The sequence below is a fragment of the Cricetulus griseus genome, chromosome 2 (assembly GCF_003668045.3).
Source record: "Cricetulus griseus strain 17A/GY chromosome 2, alternate assembly CriGri-PICRH-1.0, whole genome shotgun sequence".
Classification (NCBI taxonomy): domain Eukaryota; kingdom Metazoa; phylum Chordata; class Mammalia; order Rodentia; family Cricetidae; genus Cricetulus; species Cricetulus griseus.
In genome coordinates this window covers 119475599-119497657 of record NC_048595.1, presented here as the reverse complement: position 1 = coordinate 119497657, position 22059 = coordinate 119475599, and the positions used below count along the sequence as shown (strand labels likewise).

General features: G+C 41.9%; 1 protein-coding gene across 1 annotated transcript in view; it reads left to right on the top strand.

Moving 5' to 3' along the window:
- The window catches only part of Faxc (failed axon connections homolog, metaxin like GST domain containing), a 65813-nt gene that overhangs the window by 9082 nt on the left and 34672 nt on the right, over positions 1 to 22059 (top strand). Inside the window, exons 3-4 of the mRNA XM_027403451.2 lie at positions 7710 to 7906; positions 18433 to 18653. Of these exons, the coding sequence (XP_027259252.1) occupies positions 7710 to 7906; positions 18433 to 18653 (418 nt within the window). The remainder of the gene's footprint in view (positions 1 to 7709; positions 7907 to 18432; positions 18654 to 22059) is intronic.

The following is a 22059-nucleotide window of genomic DNA, read 5'->3' as shown; positions in this document are numbered from 1 at the left end:
TGCTGTACTGTAATTCTCTGCTTCTATGTGGAACTTTCCTCTTGTTGAGCTTCCATTGCAACGGAACATTCTGGTTTTGCAACCATTTTTTTTAAGTTTTATTTTTTTTAATATTTAAGTATGCCTGCCTGTGTGTCTGGGAGTATGCACATGTGCTTGCAGGTGCTCATGGAGGCAACAGGGGATTCTTTCAAGTTGGAGTTACAAGTAGTTGTGATCTGTCCAATGTGGGTGGTGGGAATCACACTTGGGTTCTCTGAGAGAGCAGTAAGTATACCCTTAACTGTTGAGCCATCTCTCCAGCTCCTCATTGTGTTTTTCCTCTGTTGTGTTCTTTCTTTTTAAGATGGTTTCCCTGTGTTGCCTTGGTTGGCTTTTCCTCTTGCCTCTACTTCCCAAGTACAGGTGTGTACCTTCATCGTTCCTGCCAACTGTTGACTAAAGTTGACTTTTATCTTTTCTTAAAAAGTGTGTCTCCTCCGTCAATTTTCTTAATTTCTCCCTTTATCTGTGGGAGGATATTTATTGTGCTATCTAAAAGCATTTTGTCTATCCCAGGATTTCTGCTTCATGCTACCTGTATTCATCATGTTTCCTTTCTCTTGTGGTGGTCGTTCTTCTCAGAGGTCTAGTGTTTTGTTTTTAGATCTCCTATGCTTTCCTGTCCAGGGATTTGTACTGTACAGGGACTAAAGTCCTCTCCATGGTCCTCAGGCTTCACTTCCAGTGTGCTACTTATTTGCACATCCTGTCTTTCCATCTCTTTGGCTTTCTTTTTCTCACCTATTGACAACTTAAATGAATAGTAAATGAGCACCCCTGTCCTTTCCCACAGTTTCACTTATGGCTATTATTTGGCCTCCTTTGCTTAAGCTCTCTTTTTATATTCTTTTAGAAACATGTTTTGGATACATCTTTTGAAAGTACTGTGCAGAAATCATGGCACTTCACTTAAATATGCTTTAATATGCATATTTCCCAAATAAAGACAGTTTTTCTACAAAACTACAATATACATTAGAGACATGGATTTTTCTCATTGTGTTATAGTTTTCGAAAGGTAGTCAAATTATTTCAAATGTAGCCAGTGGGAGGTGTCTGGTGGTAGTTCTGGAGTGTGTTGAGTATTTACTTACTCCTTACATAGTGAATAGCAACCTTGTTAATGAACTGCTTACCCAGGGTTTAGGAGGCCAGGCTGTCACAGAGGATGGGGCAAGGGATTCCTATAAATGCTGGCGACTGTGCAGAGTGATCCAGTTGGGTGGGGAAGTTGAAACAGGAGCCAGGGAAAGACCAAAAAGATAACCAGTGAGGCTGGCAGGTGGCAGCTGCTGAATGTTGTGAGTGTAGATTGCCATTGGAATTTGTTTCTAGTGAGAGGAGGGTCCTGGGGTCTGCCAAGGGCCTATGTATGTGAGACAAGTGATCTACCACTGAGTCACAGCCTCAGCTTTTAAATTTTGTTTTGTTTGTTTTCATGTGTGCATGTGTGCTGTGCCTGTGCATGTGTATGAGTGTTGGGATGTGTGTGTGTGTGCCAGTGCAGGGGTGTGTATTTGGAGGCCCAAGGTTGATAATGAGAATCTTCCTTCATTGCTCTTCTATCTTATTCACTGAGGCAGGGTCTCTCAATCAAACCCAGAGCTTGCTGATTTGGCTAGGCTCACTCACCAGCTTGCTTTGGGATCCTGTCTCCATCTCCAAGGCGGGAATTACAGGTGCGCTACCATGTCCACCCAGCATTTACATGAGCTCTGGGAATATGAATTTCTGATCTTCTTGGTTGCATGGGAAGCACTTTAAATTGTTTCAGTTTTTGAGACAAGGCCTTATTGTGTAGCCCAGACTGGCCTTGAACTCAACTATGTCATCAAAGCTGACCCTGGATTTAAAGTGGTCCTCCTGCCTCAACCTTCTGAATGCAGGGATACAAGCCTATGCTACCATGATTATTTACCACTTGATGATTTTGAGGAAGAATACTTGCCCTCATTTGCATTGTAAAGAGTTCCTTCTGATGGCATTGTTGAAGCTAGACTATATCTGAAGCAATAAATCTGGAAGGGATATGTTAGGAGGGTACCAGTGCAGCAAGAGAAATCAGAAGCAGAGGCTGTGTTATGTGGTGAGTTTACATCTCTAGAATACAAGTTACATGAATGTCAGGTGTAACTTTCAGAGATGTGTGTAATGAGTCTTTTTCTGTCCCACCAGCCAACTCCCAAATAATGACACAGAGACTTACTTTTTTTAATATTATAATCTCACAAATGAATTTTTATTTTTTTATGCATCACTAGCACAGAGATTTACTTTTTAAAACTATTTATTTATTTATTTATTTATTTATTTATTTTGTATACAGTGTTCTGTCTTCATGTACACCTGCAGGCTAGAAGAGGGCACCAGATCTCATTACAGATGGTTGTGAGCCACCATGTGGTTGCTGGGAATTGAACTCAGGAACTCTGGAAGAGCAATCAGTGCTCTTAACCTCTGAGCCATCTGTCCAGCCCAACACAGAGACTTATATTAATTACGAAAGCTCAGTCTTTAGCTTAGACTTGTCTCAAGTAGTTCTTATAACTTAAATTAACCCATTTATATTAACCTATGTTTTGCCATGTGGTGTTACCTCTCTTTTATCTCGTACCTCCTGTTTCCTCTGAGTCTGGCCGGTGACTCTGCCTTTCTTTTTCCCAGAGTCCTCTCTGTCCCTGGAAGTCCTACCTAACCTTTTTCTGCCTAGCTATCGGCCATTCAGCTCTTTATTAAACCAATCAGAAGATGCCTTGGCAAAAACACATTTTCACAGTGTAAACTAATATCCTGCAACAGATGTGTGACATTTCTTTTAGTTAGCATTAGGGGAATGTCCAGGTAGTGGCCATGTATGATTGTGCAAGTTGTTTACTGTAGAGCAGTATATGACCAAAGGTTTTTGGCATAGAGTATACTACTAGAGGAGGTTCCATTTTCTAAATTATGCATAGACAATCTAGATTTAGTTATCCCTCATTTTCAGGCTAGGCTTGAAATTAATTGATAATTAAATTAAATGATGAAAACTGTGTATTATCATTTGATAATAAGCAATGAGATAAAGTATCAAGACTACGAACAGAGACCAGTTTACCCAAGGTAGTGGTATGTGGCACTTAACTACTTCACACTCTACTTTTGAGCCTTCTGAGAAGGTGAGACCACCTACCAATTTGAGAAGTTCAGGACCCTGAAACTCAGCTGAAGCTTGTGGGCACAAAAGGATGCCTTCCCTGTCACCATAACCCTGTGATCTCACTGAGATCTCAGAAGCAGGGCATATTCCAGTGTATACCATACACAATTTGCAAGAAGGGCAATGCCTAGACAAAGATTTGCCTTAGAGAGATGACATCTTCTGTTGTTAGCCATTGAGGTAACATTCCCCACTGGCTTCTGGGAAAGGCACATACAAATCTTAGTGTGACTTAGGCAAAAGCAAGTTGAATGATTTAAAAATACATATTTATCTATTTATTTCGTGTATGGGTGTTTTGCCTGTTTTTATGTCTGTGGACCGTGTATGTGTGTGCCTGGTGCTTATAGAGGTCAGAAAAGGGCATTAGATCCCCTGGGATTAGAGTTACAGATGGTTGTGAGATGTCAGATCCCAGAGAGTTCTGGGAATTGAACCCAGGTCCTCTGGAAGAGCAGCTAGTATTTTTAACCACTGAGCCATGTCTCCAGTCACAACATGATGATTTTTTAATACAATAATTTTTATTCATTCTTCAAGAATTTCACAAATGATTACAATGTAGTTGGATCATATACATGATTTTTTAATACAGTAATTTTATGAATTCTTTAAGAATTTCTCACACATGCTTACAATGTAGTTGGATCATATTCACCCTTAGCTCTTCCCCTCTCACTTCTCCCAGATCTACCTTTGCACTCCCTTCAATCTTTATGTCTTTTATAAAAAAATAACACACTGAATCCAATTTGTTTGGCCCCATTTACTCATGGGGGTGGAGTCACCCACTGGAACATGGTCAACTTCCCAGGGGCTACATGCTTAAAGAAAACTACTCTTCCTCTCCTAGCAGCCATCTCCTGTGGCTTCTTCTGTCCTCTTCTCCAACTATGATGTTGTTGACTGGCTTGTCTTATACAGGTCCTACGCAGACAACCACAGCTGGGGTGCATTAGTGAGTGAGGTAGCCCTATGATGTCTAGAAGACTCTGTTTTACTCTGGTCTTCTCCAACATTCCGGTCTTAATCCCAGTGTCCACCCTCCCCCAAATAACAAAAACCCCAATATTTTTTTCTGAAATTTTTGAAGTTTTAGGATTCCTAGAGAGAGTTGACTGCTCTAGAAAACTATACACCTTTGCAAAAAGGTGTCTTCTTGTCTAGGGTTGGGTCTGAATGTTGCCTTGGTTTTAATTTGGTTTCTCTAGCAGAGAAGGTGGGTAGCTGCTAGCCTTTGCAGCAGGGTTGTCATTGTCAGGCCTGAGAAGGAAGAAACATCTATAAATTTTTAAATAGAGGGGGGGAGTAAAAAATAATATTTGCCATTCATGAAGTTCAGATTTCAGTGTCCTGACTTTTTTTGGAAGCAGCAAAATTTGTTCACTTGTGACCGGTGCTGGCTCTTCTGCCTCTGCTGTAGTGTCGAGCTGTTAGTAGAGACTTTAATACCACATGGCTTTTTGTAGGAAGATTTTGCTGACCTCTAGAGATGCAGATATTCAGGACTGATATATTCCAAATTTTATCTAATACTGTCTTCCCTTAAAAAAAAGCCCACAAATTAGATGGCCAAAATGTTTTGCACATGTTCAACTGTAAATTTTGATAACTATTTTCTTTTTTAACCACGTGAGTACTTATGCAAGCATTGTCACAATCAAGAGTGAAAGTGTCAACCAGATGGTGGTGCACACCTGTAATCTTAGCACTTAGGGCTAGAAGCAGAAGGATCAGGAGTTCGAGGCTAGTCTTAACTACGTGGTGAATCCTAGGCTAGCCTGGACCGCATAAGACTGTCTCAAAACAAAATACAGTGAGAAGATCCATTTTCTTCTAAAAATTTCATGTGCCTCTTTGAAATTCACTTCCTACCATCCTTCATTGTCCTCAACAACTATGGATAGACTTTATGTCACCAGAAATTAGTTTATACTTTCTAGAGTTAAAAAAAAGAATTTACATTGTACTTCTGTATATGTGCTGGGCTGGAACTCACTATTGTAGAGCAGACTGGCCTCAAACTCACAGAAATCTGTCTACTTCTGCCTCCCTAGGGCTAGAGTTAAAGGTGTGCACCTCCACGCCCAGCATGTGTGTGTCTGTTCGTGTGTGGCATGTAGAAGTCATAGACTGTTGTTGTTTTTTTCCTCTATTGCTATCTTAATTTTCAAGATATGGTCTCTTACTGACCTTGGAGCTTGTCTTTGCCACTGTCCTACTGCTGTGAAGAGACACCATGACCATGGCAGCTCTTACAAAAGAAAGTGTTTAACTGGGGCTTGGATATGGTGTCAGAAGTTTAGTTCATGATCATCATGGCAGGACGTAGGCAGACATGGTGTTGGAGCAATAGCTGTGAACTTTACATCCTGATCCCTGGGCAGCAGGGGGAGAGAAAGAGGAGAGAGAGAGAGAGAGAGAGAGAGAGAGAGAGAGAGAGAGAGAGAGAGAGAGAGAGAGGGAGGCAGGGCCTAGAAGGCTTTTGAAACCCCCAATGACACACAACCTCCAACAAGGCCACACCTCCTAATCTTTCTCAAAGTGTCCCACTAACTGGGGACCAAGCATTCAAACACATGATCCCCATTCAAACCACCACAGAGCTCATAATTTTGGCCAGGCAGGCTGGCCAGCAAGCCCCAGTGTCCTGCTTCTCTTTCCCTCCCCAGTGCTCACAGATGCCTGTTCCACTTGTGGCTTTTCATGCGGATTTTGCGGCTTGAACTCAGGTCCTCCTGCTTGCAATGCAGGTACTTTAGTGACTGAGCTGTCCTCCCAGCTCTCTGTAGTCCTTTTAAGTCTGGCAATTCTACTCAGGCTATCACTGTCTAGTTTATCCACATTATTGGTGTATAAATAGTTGATTCTCCTCTTTTCTTCTTCCTGGAGTGATAATCCATTGTATATTTGTAGACTTGTTTGTTAATTTACCTCGGAATAATGATTTTCCTGTTTTGATAATTAAAAGCTGTGCATGAATTTTTAAAATATTTATTTTATTTTTATTCATTTGTATGTACATTGAGTTACAGGACCTGCTTTAGCCTCAGGTCCTCTGGAAGAACACTACCTTTTCTTAACCACAGAGCCGTCTCCAGCTCTGGCTTTTGTGTACATGTCTTTGCATGGCTACATGCTCTCTGGCTCTCACCCGTCGTAGGAGTGAAATGGCCAGATTAGAAGAAAGTTGTAGGGGCTGGAGAGGTGGATTTTTAATTAAGAGAACACCTCCCTTCCAGAGGCTCCTGGTTCAGTTCCCAGCACCCACATGAAAGCTCACAACTGCCTGTAATTCCAGTTCCAGGGATCTGATGACCTCTTTTGGCTTCTATTGGCACCAGGCATGCACAGCGCAGACATACATGTAGGCAAACACTTATATACATACAATAATAAGTACTTTTTTCTTTTTAAGAAGAGAGGTGGGTGTTTAGCTTAAGTCACTGTCAGAAGGTTTGAAGTGGTCATTTAACATCCCCACCATGTTTTTTGAGTACCAGTTTCCTCAGAGGTGCTAACATTTGCCATTATCTAAGTGTTTGCATGATTTATTTGCACAAAGTATGAGAAAGAGTTTGTGACAATCATATTAATTTAGGTTGTGTAGTCTGCACGACGGTGGATTCAGTTCTAACAATCAACTTTGAGGTTTAAGTGACTATATTTATTGAGAAATGTGGTTGAAGACATGAAATTCTCCAGAATCCTCTTCTCTCATGTGGTCTTGGTCTTTACTTTATATACATTGGAGAACACATGTTACTGTAATGTTAACTATAAATTGTGTGGCTTGATTTGCCTACTTCCTTCTGGGGTCAAGATATTCTGAGATACTGTGCCCTCCTAACATGCTTATAGATCAAAATATAGCTGGTCTGAACAGATTCTGGGTACCACCCCTAGGCTACAAATCAAAACTGGGAGCCTGCTGAATTTCCTTTAGGAGACACTGCAGTTGAGTCTGTTGTAAGTTCTTTTTAAACCTTGGAATGATAATTTAGGGGACTACTTGCTTATAGTGTAGTGACAATAAGCATCATTCAGATGCAACACATTAGATTTCAAGTGAGTTCTTTGGATACTGAGTTGGTACAAGCTTCTTTGTGGTTTATTTTCACTCTTTTGCTATTTGTGGGTAGTTTACACATTAAAGCTAGTTTTTCCCATTTTGAACCCACCCCTTCTCTCTCCTACTCCTTGCATCAGTGTCCCTTAACTCCCCTAATCCAGATAGAATTTGAATTCATGATAGAACCTATGGGAATAAATTAACACTTTGATATTCAGCAAAAGACTCCTTTTCTCCCCTTCTAGAGTAATGATCTTAAAGAGTTAATATGCTGAGTTCATTTGAGTAAATAATATGGACATAAGTACTCATGTGTTGGAATGTTTGTTTCTGCTAATCAGTGAAATTTATACATACATTGCTTTTCTCTTTTTTTTTAAAAAAAATACTATTTAGAACTATTTTGGTGGAAAGCTCTCTGCTCAAGGGAAAATGCCTTGGATTGAATATAATAATGAGAAAGTGTCTGGCACAGAATTCATAATTGACTTTCTGGAAGAGAAACTTGGAGTGAACTTAAACAAAAACCTTGGCCCTCATGAAAGAGCTGTCTCAAGAGCCGTGACCAAGATGGTGGAAGAACACTTCTACTGGTGAGTCCTTGCTGTGTTGTACTCTCCTAGTCAGCCAAAATTCTCTTGAGCCTTCTGACACACACCTTCTCAATTTTTTTTGTGAAGTTTTACTCACCTTTCTCAAAGGTTTTATTAGAAACAACTTTGATTTAGGGTCAAAATTCAGTCTGTTGTCTCCAAGTACTCTAGACCAGGACACCACAGGCCTTCTCAAGAGTCCATCTTTCACAGTCAACTCTGCCAAAGAGCCTGGAAATTTATAAGCAGACTGCATTCCAGCAAAACTATCTTGCAAACTGAAACTTGGATTTCCTTTATAATAACACAATCTTCCTTTGTTGTTTTCCCAAACACACACACACACACACACACACACACACACCCTTCATAGCTCACATGCTGCAATTTGCTGGATTTTAGGTAAGGGGGATATTTCAATTTGTGGGGCTCATTAGTATAAACTTCTGAATGAAAGTGCTGGACAGTGGTGGTGCACGTCTTTAATCCCAGCACTCAGGAGGCAGAGGCAGGTGGATCTCTGAGTTTGAGACCAGCCTGGTCTACAGAGTAAGTCCTAGAACAGCCAGGGATACACAGATAAACTCTGTCTAAAGGGAAAAAGGAAGAAGAGAGGAGGAAAAAGAAAGAAAGAAAGAAAGAAAGAAAGAGAAAGGAAGAAAGAAAGAAAGAAAGGAAGGAAGGAAGGAAGGAAGGAAGGAAGGAAGGAAGGAAGGACAGCAGACACCAGAGGAAGGCATGGAAGGCTATGTAGAGATTGGATTCCTCAGTGTAATCAATTACACATTTGTGAGATTATGTCACCTTTCCTCAGACAGCATTCTGCCCTGATTTCTGCATTCATAGTTCATAGTCCCCAAATTTGAAGTATCACATAAGTTTGAAGCATCACACAGTTGGGTTGACCAGTTGCTCTGTTTTGCTTTGCTAGCCCCAAAGCTGCTTCAGCACCATGTGAGTTAATCACATTTGGCTAGTCTTACTTTGCAAACCTATTTGTCTTGTGGGCTTTTCCCTCTTACATCTATTTTCTGGTGTTTCTACCTAGAAACAAAAATAATATATATATATATATATATATATATATATATATATATATATATATATATTAGAGATGCTAGGGAGTCTCTTCCAAATATTTGCAGACTTTACTTTGTCTCCAATATTTAATTAAACATCATTAATCCCACTTTATTAGCATTGGTGTTTCTTGGTTAGATGTTGGCCCGGGAGCTTTTTCTAACCACTTCCTCCCACAGGGGCCATCTACTCATAGGAATGAATGTGAGCTTCTTCCTCATTGGCTCACTGTTTCATCCATTTGCCCTCTTTATAAATGGAAAACTGGATGTTCCCATCTCCGAGATTTTAAGTGGCCCTCTATTTTTTCTTCCTATGTTTGATTTTTTAACTGTTTATTCTGGGGGCTGACCAGCATTCCACATCCTCTCCCTACCTCACTATAAAGATGAAGGAGGGCCGACTAAGGAAGTGCCATATGGGACAGTATAGACATATCAGTGTGGAAGAGTGTTTGCAGGAACCCAGGTACTTTCCATGTCATGCTGCTGGAGATGCCAGGTCTCTGCTTCATCACAGTGGGCATTAAGATGCATGACTGTCTGGCTCACTTGGCTTCTGGGAAAGGCTCGTGGAAAGGATCCCATCTCATTTGTTTGCCAGGTTTCAGACTCAGCTCTGCAGTGGCAGAGGAAAATGTCCTGGGCCACTGACTGTCAAATTACCATTTGACAGAGTTCTACTACTTTTATTCCCTGGTAGAAGCTCTCAGACAGTGCATTTCTGCCCTTCTTTTCAGTATCCCTCTGCTAACGTGGGAGGGAGGGCAGGCTGTGGATGTGAATGAGAGGAGCAGGAAGAAGACTGTTAATTTCCAAGAGCTTACTTTACTTGGGTGGTACATAGCCTCCTTAAAGGCTAGTATTGTCCCTCTAACTCACTTTCCATTAGGGAGTGAGCACTTTGATTTACAATATATATTCATTCTAGTAGCAAAAGGAAAATAAATCTTTGTCCTGTTTTTTCTCCTCCCCTCTCCCCTTCTGCAGAGACCCCCCCCCCACATCTACTAGGGAGCTTCATATCCCCACTCTCACAAGAATACTAAGGCAATGCCTCCCAGGACTGACTCTTCCCTTGGACTCTTCTCCTGTCCTGCTCTTCCCATCCCAGAGAGCAGAATGGAAGTGGCCCCAGGATAGGACCTGCCTCAGTGTACAGTAGTTTTCTGTGAGGTTCTCTTACATGTTAATAAGCATTGGGCTCCTAGTTTATGACTGTATTTACAGTGCTGGGAGGAAAAAGTCAGTAAACCCTCAGTGCTTGGCTCAGTTATTTGATGATCTGAGGTTTTTTTTTTTTGTTGTTGTTGTTGGTTTTGTTTGTTTGCTTGTTTTTGTATATTTTATTTTGGCCTGAAATTTTAAAAATGCTTGGGTACAATTTTCTGCAAGGCAGAGGTTTTGGAAAGCTGGCACTATTATGTATGTTGTGCCCCAGCCACAAGGATCCCCAAAGAGACCAGGGAGACAGACCACTGATACAAATGCATAAGGTTTATTACATTGTTTATCCTACACGGAGGGAGGGACCTCAGTGTAGCAAGCTCACGCAGCAGCCTCCAGAGGGGGTGAAGTTCCCTGTGTACTGTTGGGCTTTAAAGGCAAAAGTTACAGGATTACATCAGTAGGTATGGGTTGGTTTTTGATTGGTTGACATTTGGGGAACAATTAAGAAATTTCTCAAAGTTTTATTTTGGCATATTTTGAAATACCTGTGTATCAGGTATTCTCATTGGTCAGTGCTGAGATGGAACATTCTGTGTTTGTCTTGTAACTTGTAGGTGGCCTGTTGTTCATAGATACCAATAGTTTTCAGAACTGTATCCTGGAGACTATCAGGCAGGTTTTGGTCTCCCCTGGAGTTTCTTTTGTGGCCAAACAGTTCCCAGGAACCAAGTACCTAGGAGGTGTGTGTGTGTGGGGTCTGGAGTTTCTTTGTGTTTAGTTTTGACCCTAGGCTCCAGAAGGCCAGAGGGTCTGGAGTTTCCTTGTGTCAGAGGCCTACATGTCTTTTCTGTAGCCTGTCATGGCTGCTAAAGCAGGGGCCTGAGTGAGGGTCTGGTCCCTTTATTTTTAAATTATTAGAAGTGGAGCCTTTGAGTTTAGTTTTCCCCTTTCAATGTAACACAACATAATTTCGAAGCTCTGTTTTAGGTCTATTCAGATAAGCACAGTCAGCTGTAAAGTTGTTTTTCTTGTGCTTGGAATCTATATAATTATATCCCACTTGCATTATAAAAGCTATTATTGAAGATGAAGAAGCTGTTTTTTTCTTTCTTATCTCCTTTGTTTTATACTGAGTGCTTAAGTTAGATCCAATGCTTGGAAACTGGTATAAGAGGTTTCCTGAGACAGGGAATCAAATTACAAGAAAGAAATTGATTTTTTAATACCCATGCTTATTCAGTGATGCATACTGCCCCCTTGTGGCCATCAGTCAAGACCTTAAAGCGTCTTCTAACCCTATATAGTGAGTGCAACACTCAACATTTTCAATGATACAAATGTGCTTCTATGTTCCCATAATTTGTAAGTTTTAAGTTTCATTTTTGGGGGCACTGATATTGAAGCCAGGGTCATGTGAATGCTGGACAAGCACTCCAGTACTGAAGGCCATTTCCATTCTAAGCTTGGCTTTTGATATAATTTCAGTATTTCAGGGAGATGGGGAACTTTCATGAGACGGTTTACAGGAAGGTGTGTGAAAGCCCGAATGTGATGGCTGATTGCAATGGCACAGATTCATCCCACATTTCCTCTTTCTTATCTAGTGTTAGATTACGAAGAGCTCCTGTTTGGGAGGCTGGTGAAATTTGATGGTAGTTAGAGAAATACATCATAAGTTCCTACCCCTTTAAAATTGAATATAAATAAAAGACAGCAATGCCATAGCCCCATGGAGAGAGAGATGCTTCTTTTGAGATAGGGTCTCACTGTGTTATCTTGGCCAGCTGGGAACTCAGAGAGATCCTCCCACCCCTGCCTTCTGAGTGTTGGAATTAAAAGCTGTGTCACCATGCCTGGCAGTGAAAGACATCTTATGGCTTGGAAGGCCATGCTCTCAGATTCAACACTTTTTGCTTTCTGTATGCTGGTGTTCATTTATGTCTTGGGTCTGACTTCATGTTAGGGTATGGTGGGGATATAGCAGGCATACGATATTAGGTTTGATTCAGTACTAAAAATCAAATCAAATCAAAACAAAACAAACCCCTTTTGCCATATTCCTTCCCTCCACCCTGACTTTTTGGCCTCCTTGACATGAGATCTGTTATGTAGTCTAGTGAGTTATGTAAACTCACAATCCATCTGCCTCAGCTTCCTGGGTACTGGGATTACAGGTGTGGGCAATGACTCTTGACTTTTCACCTATTTTCTTGGTTTCCTTTAGAAATGTTTGAGCAAGTTTTAAATTTTTAAATCTTTGACCCCATTTTTGTCGGCAAGATTATACACATTAGTTGTGATTAGGAAAATGAGTATTTTAACTTTCTGAAATAGATTTTCACATGATAAATTACTTTAATTGCTTATGCTAGTCTACTTTCCCAATTGGCCCCTCTTGCTGATTCCAGTTAATAATTCATGACACTTTGTGCACTGGGCTTCTTCCCAGTGAAGATAAAGGTGCCATGAGCTCCTGAAGACACCAGTGGCGGCCACTTCATCTTCTTCCATGGATCCTTCTCTCTGTTTTTCTAAGTACATTTCATCCCTTAGAAACATCACATAGACAGCACTGGTTCACTGTCAAGTTGTTTTTCATTCAGTCAGCAATTCATTCTTTAGCAAATGAAGTCAATGACAACTAGTGTACAGATGGGTCTCAGACTGGAGAGAGCCTTTATGGACAAAGTCTTCCTTAAGCCTTTATGATTGGCATTGCTGGGGGAGAGTTTGAGGAACTGAGGGAAGGTAGTAAGCACCTACTGATGAGATGAAGGCAAGGATCCCAGAGGAAGTGGTAGCATGATAGAGTCAAGGACAACTGGAGTGGCAGGTGAAGGAGCTGATGGTAAGGATGATTGGGATGTTCAGGTAGAGGTAGCAGTGTCTGTAAATACTTGGAGCCAAGAAAGAGATGTTTGGGGAGTGTCTCAGTCCATCTAGGCTCCTGTCACTGAATAGCAATCTAGGTAATTTAGAAGCTTATATCTCACTAGTCATGGAAACCACTAAGCCTGAGGCAAAAGGTTTTAGTGTTTAGTGAGGGCCTGCTTTCTGGCTCACAGATAACCATCTTCTTAGTGTAAGGTCACATGACAGAAAGGATACAGAAACTCTATGGGGTCATTTTTATAAGGGCAGTAATCTCTCTCTCGAGGGCTCTGCTCATGACTTAGGAACACTGAAGGCCCTGTTTCCTAATGCCGCCATAAAATGGTTTTAATATAAGAAATTTGGGAACATGAATGCTCAGTCTGTAGTGGGGACAGGAGGTTCATGTACTTTTGTACAGCTAATATGAAGGGTTTATGGGAGGCCAAACTGAGAGATGGAGACTGGGAAGGACCAGCCATGGTGAGGGCGCAGGGGGTTCTGACATTGCAAAATGATGTATTCTACAAATGTGTTGGTCTGTGAGCATAGGCTGGACGAACCTGGGTGGGGGCCATGAAGACAATGCCCTGGGACTCCTGAAGAGTGACTCCTGGGATGCTTACAAGGGTGAGGTGAAACAAGCAATGAGTTCAATTTTGGAAATGTAGTTTGCATTTCCTTTAGTTTCTCCATGGGTCTCAGGACAGAGGTCTGGGTTAGGTATGGATTTGGTCATTATTTTGAACTGCTGGGTATGAATTAGATCAGCTCATGATTGTAGACTAAGTAGGTATGAAAATAGAAGAAAAATAAACAGATAAGTCTTTAGACCATGGGAGAGGTGGAAGGGAAAACAGATACATGAGCCGAAGGGGAGTTCCCAGAGAGGCTAATAGTGCCAGATACTGTAGGGTTGTGAGAGCTAAGTTTAGTGAAGAGGGGCTGGAGGGCATATAGCAAAATTCTGACTGCTGGATTGGATGAGAGTTGTTTGGGTGGAGTGATGGGATGGAATCTCTCACCATTTCTGGAATCCTAATTGAGAGGTTTCCTTGGCTGTAATAACATGGAAACACAAAATATTACATCCTCGGCCTGTCATAGCTGAGATGAGAGTATGTGATCCACACATTATCTTTTCTTTTGACACTTTTGACACTTTGTTGGAGTTGATCCCAAAAGAGCCTGGGTGGTCCTTATTTGACACTAGTCTGTAATATTGGGGAGAGTAGAGAAGCAAATAAATTGAATGCAGAGAGGGGCTAGGGAGATATTTAGCCACTACAGTGCTTGCAAGGCCTTGCAGGTGTGAGGATCTGAGTTTGATTTACGTATCCCATGTTTTTAGAAATGATGAGTTGGGGACTGGAGAGATGGTTTAGTGGTTAAGACTGCTTGCTGTTCTTCCAGAGGACCTGAATTCTGTTCCTAGCATACACCACAAGCAACTAACAACCACCTGTAACTCCAGCTACAGGGGATCTGACACCCTCTTCTGGTCTCTTGGGGCACATGCACATATGGAGTGTACTGCCCCCCACCCCTGACTCCCCCCAAAACCATGTGTGGTGGTGGTAACACACTTGTAATCTTGGTGCTGGGAACACAGGGGCAGGCATGGCTCTGGGGTTTACTGGCCAGCTAGCCTAGCTACATTTGGTGAGTTCTAGGTCAGTAAAAACCTGACTGAAAAACACTGTGGATTGCCTAACACGTGCTTGTCTGACCTTGTCTTGGTCACTAGGAGGTCAGATGCCTGCCTCGTGGCAAGGAACCAATCAGAAGTTAGCTGGTGGTGTTATGCTTTATGGCTCTGGGTGTGCTTTATGGACAAGTGCACAGCAATGACACGAAGAGCATAGCAACCACCTTGGGAGGGCCTATGGGCCATAACAACCAGTTGACAATCAACACAGGGCAAGCCCTCCAAGCCTGGAGGCACACCAATCCTGAACCTGTGGGTACCCCTAGACACTCCCCTTATGCTGCCCTATAAGATCTCTATGCAGACGCTTCGAGCCGTCTTTCCTAACCATACACCTTGGTGGGTGGATGAAAGACCCGAGCTAACATGGGGTTAGCAACATGGGGTTAGCTAACATGGGTTTAACAACTACAATAAAACCTCATGCTGTTTGCATCAAAAAAAAAAAGAAGAAGAAGAAGAAGAAAAAAAGAAAAAACACTGTGGGCAGAGCCTGATCAACCTCTAGCTTCCACACTCAAGTGCATATATGTGCTCTTGTGCCCTCATAACATGTTTACTTGTGTACATAGTGAACATACACTGTGGGCAGGCACACACATGTACACACATACTCGCACGCACACACACACACATCCACACACACATCCATACTTGCACACACACATGCATACACACACACACGCACACACACACATTCACACACACTTGGGCACAGATACATACACACATGAATACACACACACTCACATATGCATAAACACACACATAGACACACATGCATATATACTCATGCACACACAGACACAATACACACACACACACACACACACACACACACACACACACACACAGCAGGAAAGGGGAGAAAGACAAGTTTGTAAGACTAAGCTGCAGAGTTCTGAATGAGCACAGTTTTTCTTTTTCTGTGCCCTTCATTTAAGCTGCTCTTGCAGGGTAAGAACCTCACACCCTCGGCTATCACTGCTGAACTGTGTGGTGCAGACAGCTACTTGCTACTCTGTACCCTCTGTCGTCTCCTCACTTTCTGCACATGTCCACATGTATATTTCCTGCTATGGAGAGGAAAGAGAAGTTAATCATGAGGCAGGAATCTTAACCTCTTTGTACCCCTCTATCCTTTATAAGTCCTGTATTCCCTCCATCTTGGAAAATGAGATGTCTCTCCTCTCCATACCTTCTTCCAGCCTTACTTTCTTATCTTCTAATTTGTCTTCAAACTATGGTTTCCCTAACATTGTCCTCATTCTAGAACTTTTCTTAGATGATCTCATTCACCCTCACAGCTTTAAAACTTGCTAACAAGTCCCTGCCTGCCAGTTCTCCATGGAAAGTCTAAACTCTTCTCGTGAGTTCTTTCTACTTTCTGAATATCTTCAGTTGGCTGGCTCCTTGGAACCTTCAAAGGTTACTGGTTAACCTACCTTTCATTCTCCAAATCCATTCCACTGTGTTCGATCTAGCACCGATTAGCGAAACCTGTTCAAATGCTTAGCCAGGGAGAAACACCCACTTTCTCCCTCACTGGTTACTGGACTCTTCTACCCCAGTATTTCTCCATGCACCATGTGACACCTCTCTGTCACGGTCTAGTCAACACACCATTTCTTGTCTGTCTCACTCAGCCTGTCTCTTAGCCAGCCTGCCTGCCAGCATTGCCACAGGTCTGATTATGTTTCTTGTCTGGTTGAAATTTTCCAGTGCCTAACCATTTCATTTGGAATTAAGTGATTCAGCCTGGCCCTTGGCCTGCAGTGATCTGCTCTATAGTGCTCTTCCACCTTGGGTCTTACAAGCTTTTCACATGCATCCTGGAGCCTGCCATACTCCTGGACTTCTTGTAGGTCCAGGAGGCCAGTGTCATCAGGCAGGCACTTCTTGAGCTCCTCCCTGTTCCTCCTCCGGTTATGCCTAACTTGTGTGTCTGCCTGACACACATCTTCTCTCTTGTTATGTGCACTTTTTAGCGTAGAGTTGCACATTCCTCATCCTTGTGCTTTAGGTGCCCCCTCTTTTTGTTGTTTCCTGTTTTAATCTCAGGATTAATTTAGGATTAACCTTTCTCCTAAAGCCGTTGGCTTTTCAGAGCATCAAAGGCTGTGTAACCCAGTTGTTGTGAATTTAGATGATGTACAACTAGAATCTCATTATTCTGATGGAATAATTATTGCAGGTATAAAAAAGAGAGCACATTCACACTTATATAGAATTCAGTGGAATAAGTGTGAGATATTTCACATCAAAAGACCCATCACCTGCACCGTCTACGAACAAATATTGCTGTGATGTTCTTTTTCCTGTTTTCAGCAAAATTCATTTCTTCACTTTGAAGTACTTTATTTTGAGAGATTTATGAACACACACACACACACACACACACACACACACACACACACACAGCTTTCTACAAGAATTGTAGCTATTTTTTTTAAAAGATAACAGGGAAGAGTTCAATATGACTGTAGTATGGAGAATGCATTAAAATGAGGACTTTTAAGAGAAATTCAGGAATGATTAAATCTTTAGGTAAATCTATTTCTTGTATATTTTCATTTTTTAGTGGATAGGACCCCAACAGAGCATAGCTAAATACAAATGCTATAAATTTCAGGGCATTTTTTTTGGTGGTTCTGGAGATGGATGCCAGGGCCACACATGCATTTATAAAACAACATTTCTTTGTAGCTACAACTTACTGTCATTCTTTGTTTTTTTTCTAATAATTGTTTTTACATTTCTGACTTTTAAGAGACCATATCAACCCACATCAGGGATAGAGATGATGATCAATACAATTTTTTTAATATGAAGAAAAATTAAAATATTTCATGTGTATACTCTCACAGCTGTATTCTTCTCAGAAGGAACCCTTTACTTTATATTTAATAACTTTGTTAGTTATAAAAAACACCTTTTAGATTGTACATGTTTCTAAATCAAGTAAGGAAAAGCATAGGCATTGTAGCTGATAGGTTGCTTTACTGTTTACATGTGCCCTGTGGGAACACTGTGCATTTGCCACAAGTGCCACCGGTGGGAAAAGTGACTCCACAGTTTCTTGGATGAATGCTTAAAATCCTTGGAAACAACCTGAGGAAGAGAGTTGGTTTTCTGGAGAGCAAATAACTTACATATTCACAGCATATAATTTATGACATATAGACATAGAGAGGTATACCTTCTCCCTAACCTTTGTCCAAAAGACAAAAAAGTGTCTTAAAAAACAACCTAACCCTTTTCATCATGAAATGTGAAACACACGCACTATACAAAACAGAAACACAGAACTTAGCACCAAGCAGCTGCCGGAGGAGCCATCCTTAAGCTCCAGAAGGGAATGATGCTCTCTCCCTGCTTTCTACCGCCACTGCATGCAACCTAGAGCACTTGCCAGCTCAGCCGAAAAGCTACAGTTTGTTTCTGTGAGACAGCATAAGATAAAGAGCAGAGGAGTCTGAGGGCAGGTGCCTGGGAAGACTTGGTTAAACAGGAACATGGGATTCCATCGTTCTCTCAAAGTTTGTAAGTCTAGACGCCCACCAGAGCCGTTGCGGTAACACCCGTTGCTCAGGCTAAACACTGCAATTATTTTTCAGTTCTGAACGATGCTTTTGAAAGTGACTGCAGAGCTCCCCGTCTCTGATGCACGGTAGTAACTTGTTTCCACACAATTCCAGGACATTAGCTTATTGCCAGTGGGTGGACAATGTCAATGAGACCCGGAAGATGCTGTCTCTTAGTGGTGGTCCCTTCAGTAACCTGCTCAGGTGGGTCGTGTGCCACGTAACAAAAGGAATTGTGAAGCGGGAGATGCACGGCCACGGCATTGGCCGCTTCTCGGAGGAAGAGATTTACATGCTGATGGAGAAGGACATGCGGTCCTTAGCAGGGCTTTTGGGTAATGTATCACACCTTCTATATTTTCTGTGCTTACTGTTGCATGACAAATAAAGTGCTGCTGGTTTGCAAGCTTAACTTGGTTGGTTGGGGTTTTTGCTCCTGCATGTAGGTGTTGCTGTTGGTTTTCTGTCCCAGCTGGCCCTGCCAACCTTGGGCCCCAAAGACACTATATTAATTATAAAGCTGTTGGCTGATGACTAGGGCTTTTTATTGGCTAGCTCTGTCTTAATTACTACCCCTTTTCTATTAATCTAAGTATTTCCACATGGTCTTATCTTACCGGAGAAGAGTCCAGACCTGTTACTCCTTACATGGTGCCTGTTTTGGCAGGCCCTCTCTGCCTACCTTTCCCAGAATTCTCCTTGTCTCCTCCTCCCTCCTATCTTCCATTGGCCAGACAGTGTTTTATTCATCAACCAATAAGAGAAACATATACAGAAGGACATTCCCCCCATCATGTCCTCTAGTTTCCAGGGTAACCTCTGGTATTAGGTTTTAGTGTAGTTACAGAACACGTGGAGCACACTTCAGCATCAGGACCTGGCATTTCCCAATGTGCTGTGAGGATAGGGTAATTCTGAACCAGGAACCTCTTCTATTTATAAATGGCTCAGGCTGGTTGTGAGCACATCTGCCAGTATAGTTAGACTTGGTGATAGCCCAGCTTCTGCCTGTTTGTGTGTGTGTGTGTGTGTGTGTGTGTGTGTGTGTGTGTGTGTGTGTGTGTGCTGGCACTTGCCATCTTCTTATACCTTTCTTTTGGTGTGTATCCTTAGTTTTTTTCCTTCTAGTGTGTTTTATCCCAGATTTTGCATTTATTGCACACTGTAGGTTAAGTTGTGTCTGGGAGCTCTTTAGAGACATAGCATCTTAAATGTCCATGGGCTATCGAGGATGGACTTATTCTATTTACTGGCTGGCCACAGATAGCCCTGGGCTGCTGTGGTTCTCCACTGGGTGAGCGTGATTCTTGGCTATGACAGTTCAAATCGAGGCTGTTCAGAGTAAGGGCCTAGATGTGAACCGGTGTCCTCTAATATGGAGCAACTAAAGGGACCAAGTCCTCAATGGGACTTCTGGTTTTATTTTCAGAAGTTCTTTTTGTTCACCAGCCCTCCAGTGGGGGCACAGTTATTTCCAGGTCTGTCACCATCCTAATCTTAGGGTGTGTTAGATTCCTTGCCCCCATGAGAAAGTGGGGTGTGGGGCTTGTTTGTTGAAACATACCGATGCCTTATAAGTGGAGACTCTATGGGCATACCCTCTTTGGCAGAATCATCTACATTGACCGCTCTTTATTGTTCCACATTCCAGATAACTTGCTGGACCAGGAGTCCTCCCTTGAACTCCATTTGATGCCTTGCTCTGGGATCTGTGGGCTATTGACCTCAGGTGACCAGCCCTTAGTTTCATACTTCTTCCTTAACAGTGTCTATGTATCTGAGTCACTCTGCTTCCTCTCTATCTTATGCTGTAGGTAGCCTCAGCAAGTAAGGAGTTGGGTCCCAGAGTTATTATGGCAAAGATTATGCCAGTAAAAGCCTCTTAACAGTTGAACGGCATTGTCTTCTTGATGAGGGATGTCCTTCTGTATGTTTTTCTTATTGGTTAATGAATAAAACACTGTTTGGCTAATGGCCAGGCAGGAAGGATAGGCAGGGCTACCAGACTCAAGGAGAATTCTGGGAGAGGTAGACAGAGAGAGCCCACCAGAAACAGATGCATGTAGCCTGCCAAAGGTCCAGTCAATCTCTGGTAAGCTAAGACAACAGGGAAATACGTAGATTAATAGAAATGGATTAATAATTAAGACAGAGCTAGCCAGTTAGAAGCCTAAACAACCGGCCAACAGTTTTTGCTTGGTGTGTTTATTTGGGGCTGAGAAGGAAGGCAGACCTGGAGGGACAAGAAAACTTTGCAACAACTTTTTTTTTAATTATATTTTTAGTTCTTTTTGGTTTTTTGAGAAAGGGTTTCTTTGTAGCTTTGGAGCCTGTCCTAGAAGTTTCTCTGTAGACCAGGGTGGCCTCAAACTCAGAGATCTGCCTGCCTCTGCCTCTCGAGTGCTGGGACTAAAGGTGTGCGCCCCCACCGCCTAGTTTAATATTTGTAAATTTTAAGTCAGGTGCTGTTCTGAGTACCATGATGGATTCTCTTGGTCCTGCTCTGTCTAGGCCAGGACACTTATGAATCGTCTCTGTGTAGCAAGTCCACAACACAGCTTCTGCTTACTGCCACCTAGTAGCAACAGATGCACTGCTGGGAGGTGTTGCAGTAATCTTTATTTTACATCATTGCAGAAGTTGCACTTAACATAACTTCATTAGAAATATAGAAAATATCAATGTTTTCTAGGAAAATGTGTTTGGGAAAATGTGTTTGTTTTTTAAAAGTTCTGACTTTTAAATTTATCAATTATATAAGTTTGGAAAGGTTCAGAAAAGTACAGAGAAGGAAAATAAGTCAAAATAGTTTTGTAACCTGTTGCTAACCAAAGTTACCATTTGATGTCTAACTTTTAAATACTTTTATACATAATTCTGGATCATGTATATGTGTACATGCATTATTAAATTTTCTGTACAATGTGGCTACATGCCTGGTACCATACTTGATTCAGGAAAAACTTACCAGACAGATTTTGATTTGCCTACTGCTTGTCTTACACTTTTGTTCTGTTAGTTTCAAGTCACAGATACATTCAAAAAACAAACAGAAAATAAGAGAGCATGAGAATAATACTTGAGATCCCCTGCTGTGGGCATTAGGCATGCAATTAAAGTAAAAAAAAGACCATGGAACCCAGGACAAAGTCATATAACACGACCCATTCAATAGATGAGGAAATTGAAGCCTACTACAGAGATTAAGTAACTTTCCAAAAGCCACACAGTCAAGTAGAAGTGAGCTGGGGATCAAATCTGGAATATCAGGCTTAAGACATTATTTTCAATGGGCTAAGTCCAAAACCCTGATTGAAGTCATGAGGGAATAAAGAAAGGTCAGACACATAATAGAGGAAAGCTGAGGTTGGGTGGTGTGGCCTCTCTGATGCAGAAACTGCAGCGCCCCCAAGCTCAGTGTGTTTATTATATAGAGTTGAATAAGGAGTCAGGGTTATGGCATACAGCAGAGTCAAGGACACGGGGTCAAGGTAATCATGGTAGGACCAGTCTCTGTGGGGAAGCAGCCTCAGGCTGTAAATATTGAGTGAGGAGACAAAGTTACAGTAGACATTTTCTACACACAGTATCAATATCCACACACAAACCAGGAGGGAAGTCTTGGCCGTGACCACATTAACAACACACATTCCCTCAGGACTTCACTGGCTCCCTACTATCCAACTATGACCCCACATTTCCTCATGAATTGTGTTAAAGTGAATTTTTATTATGTCAGGC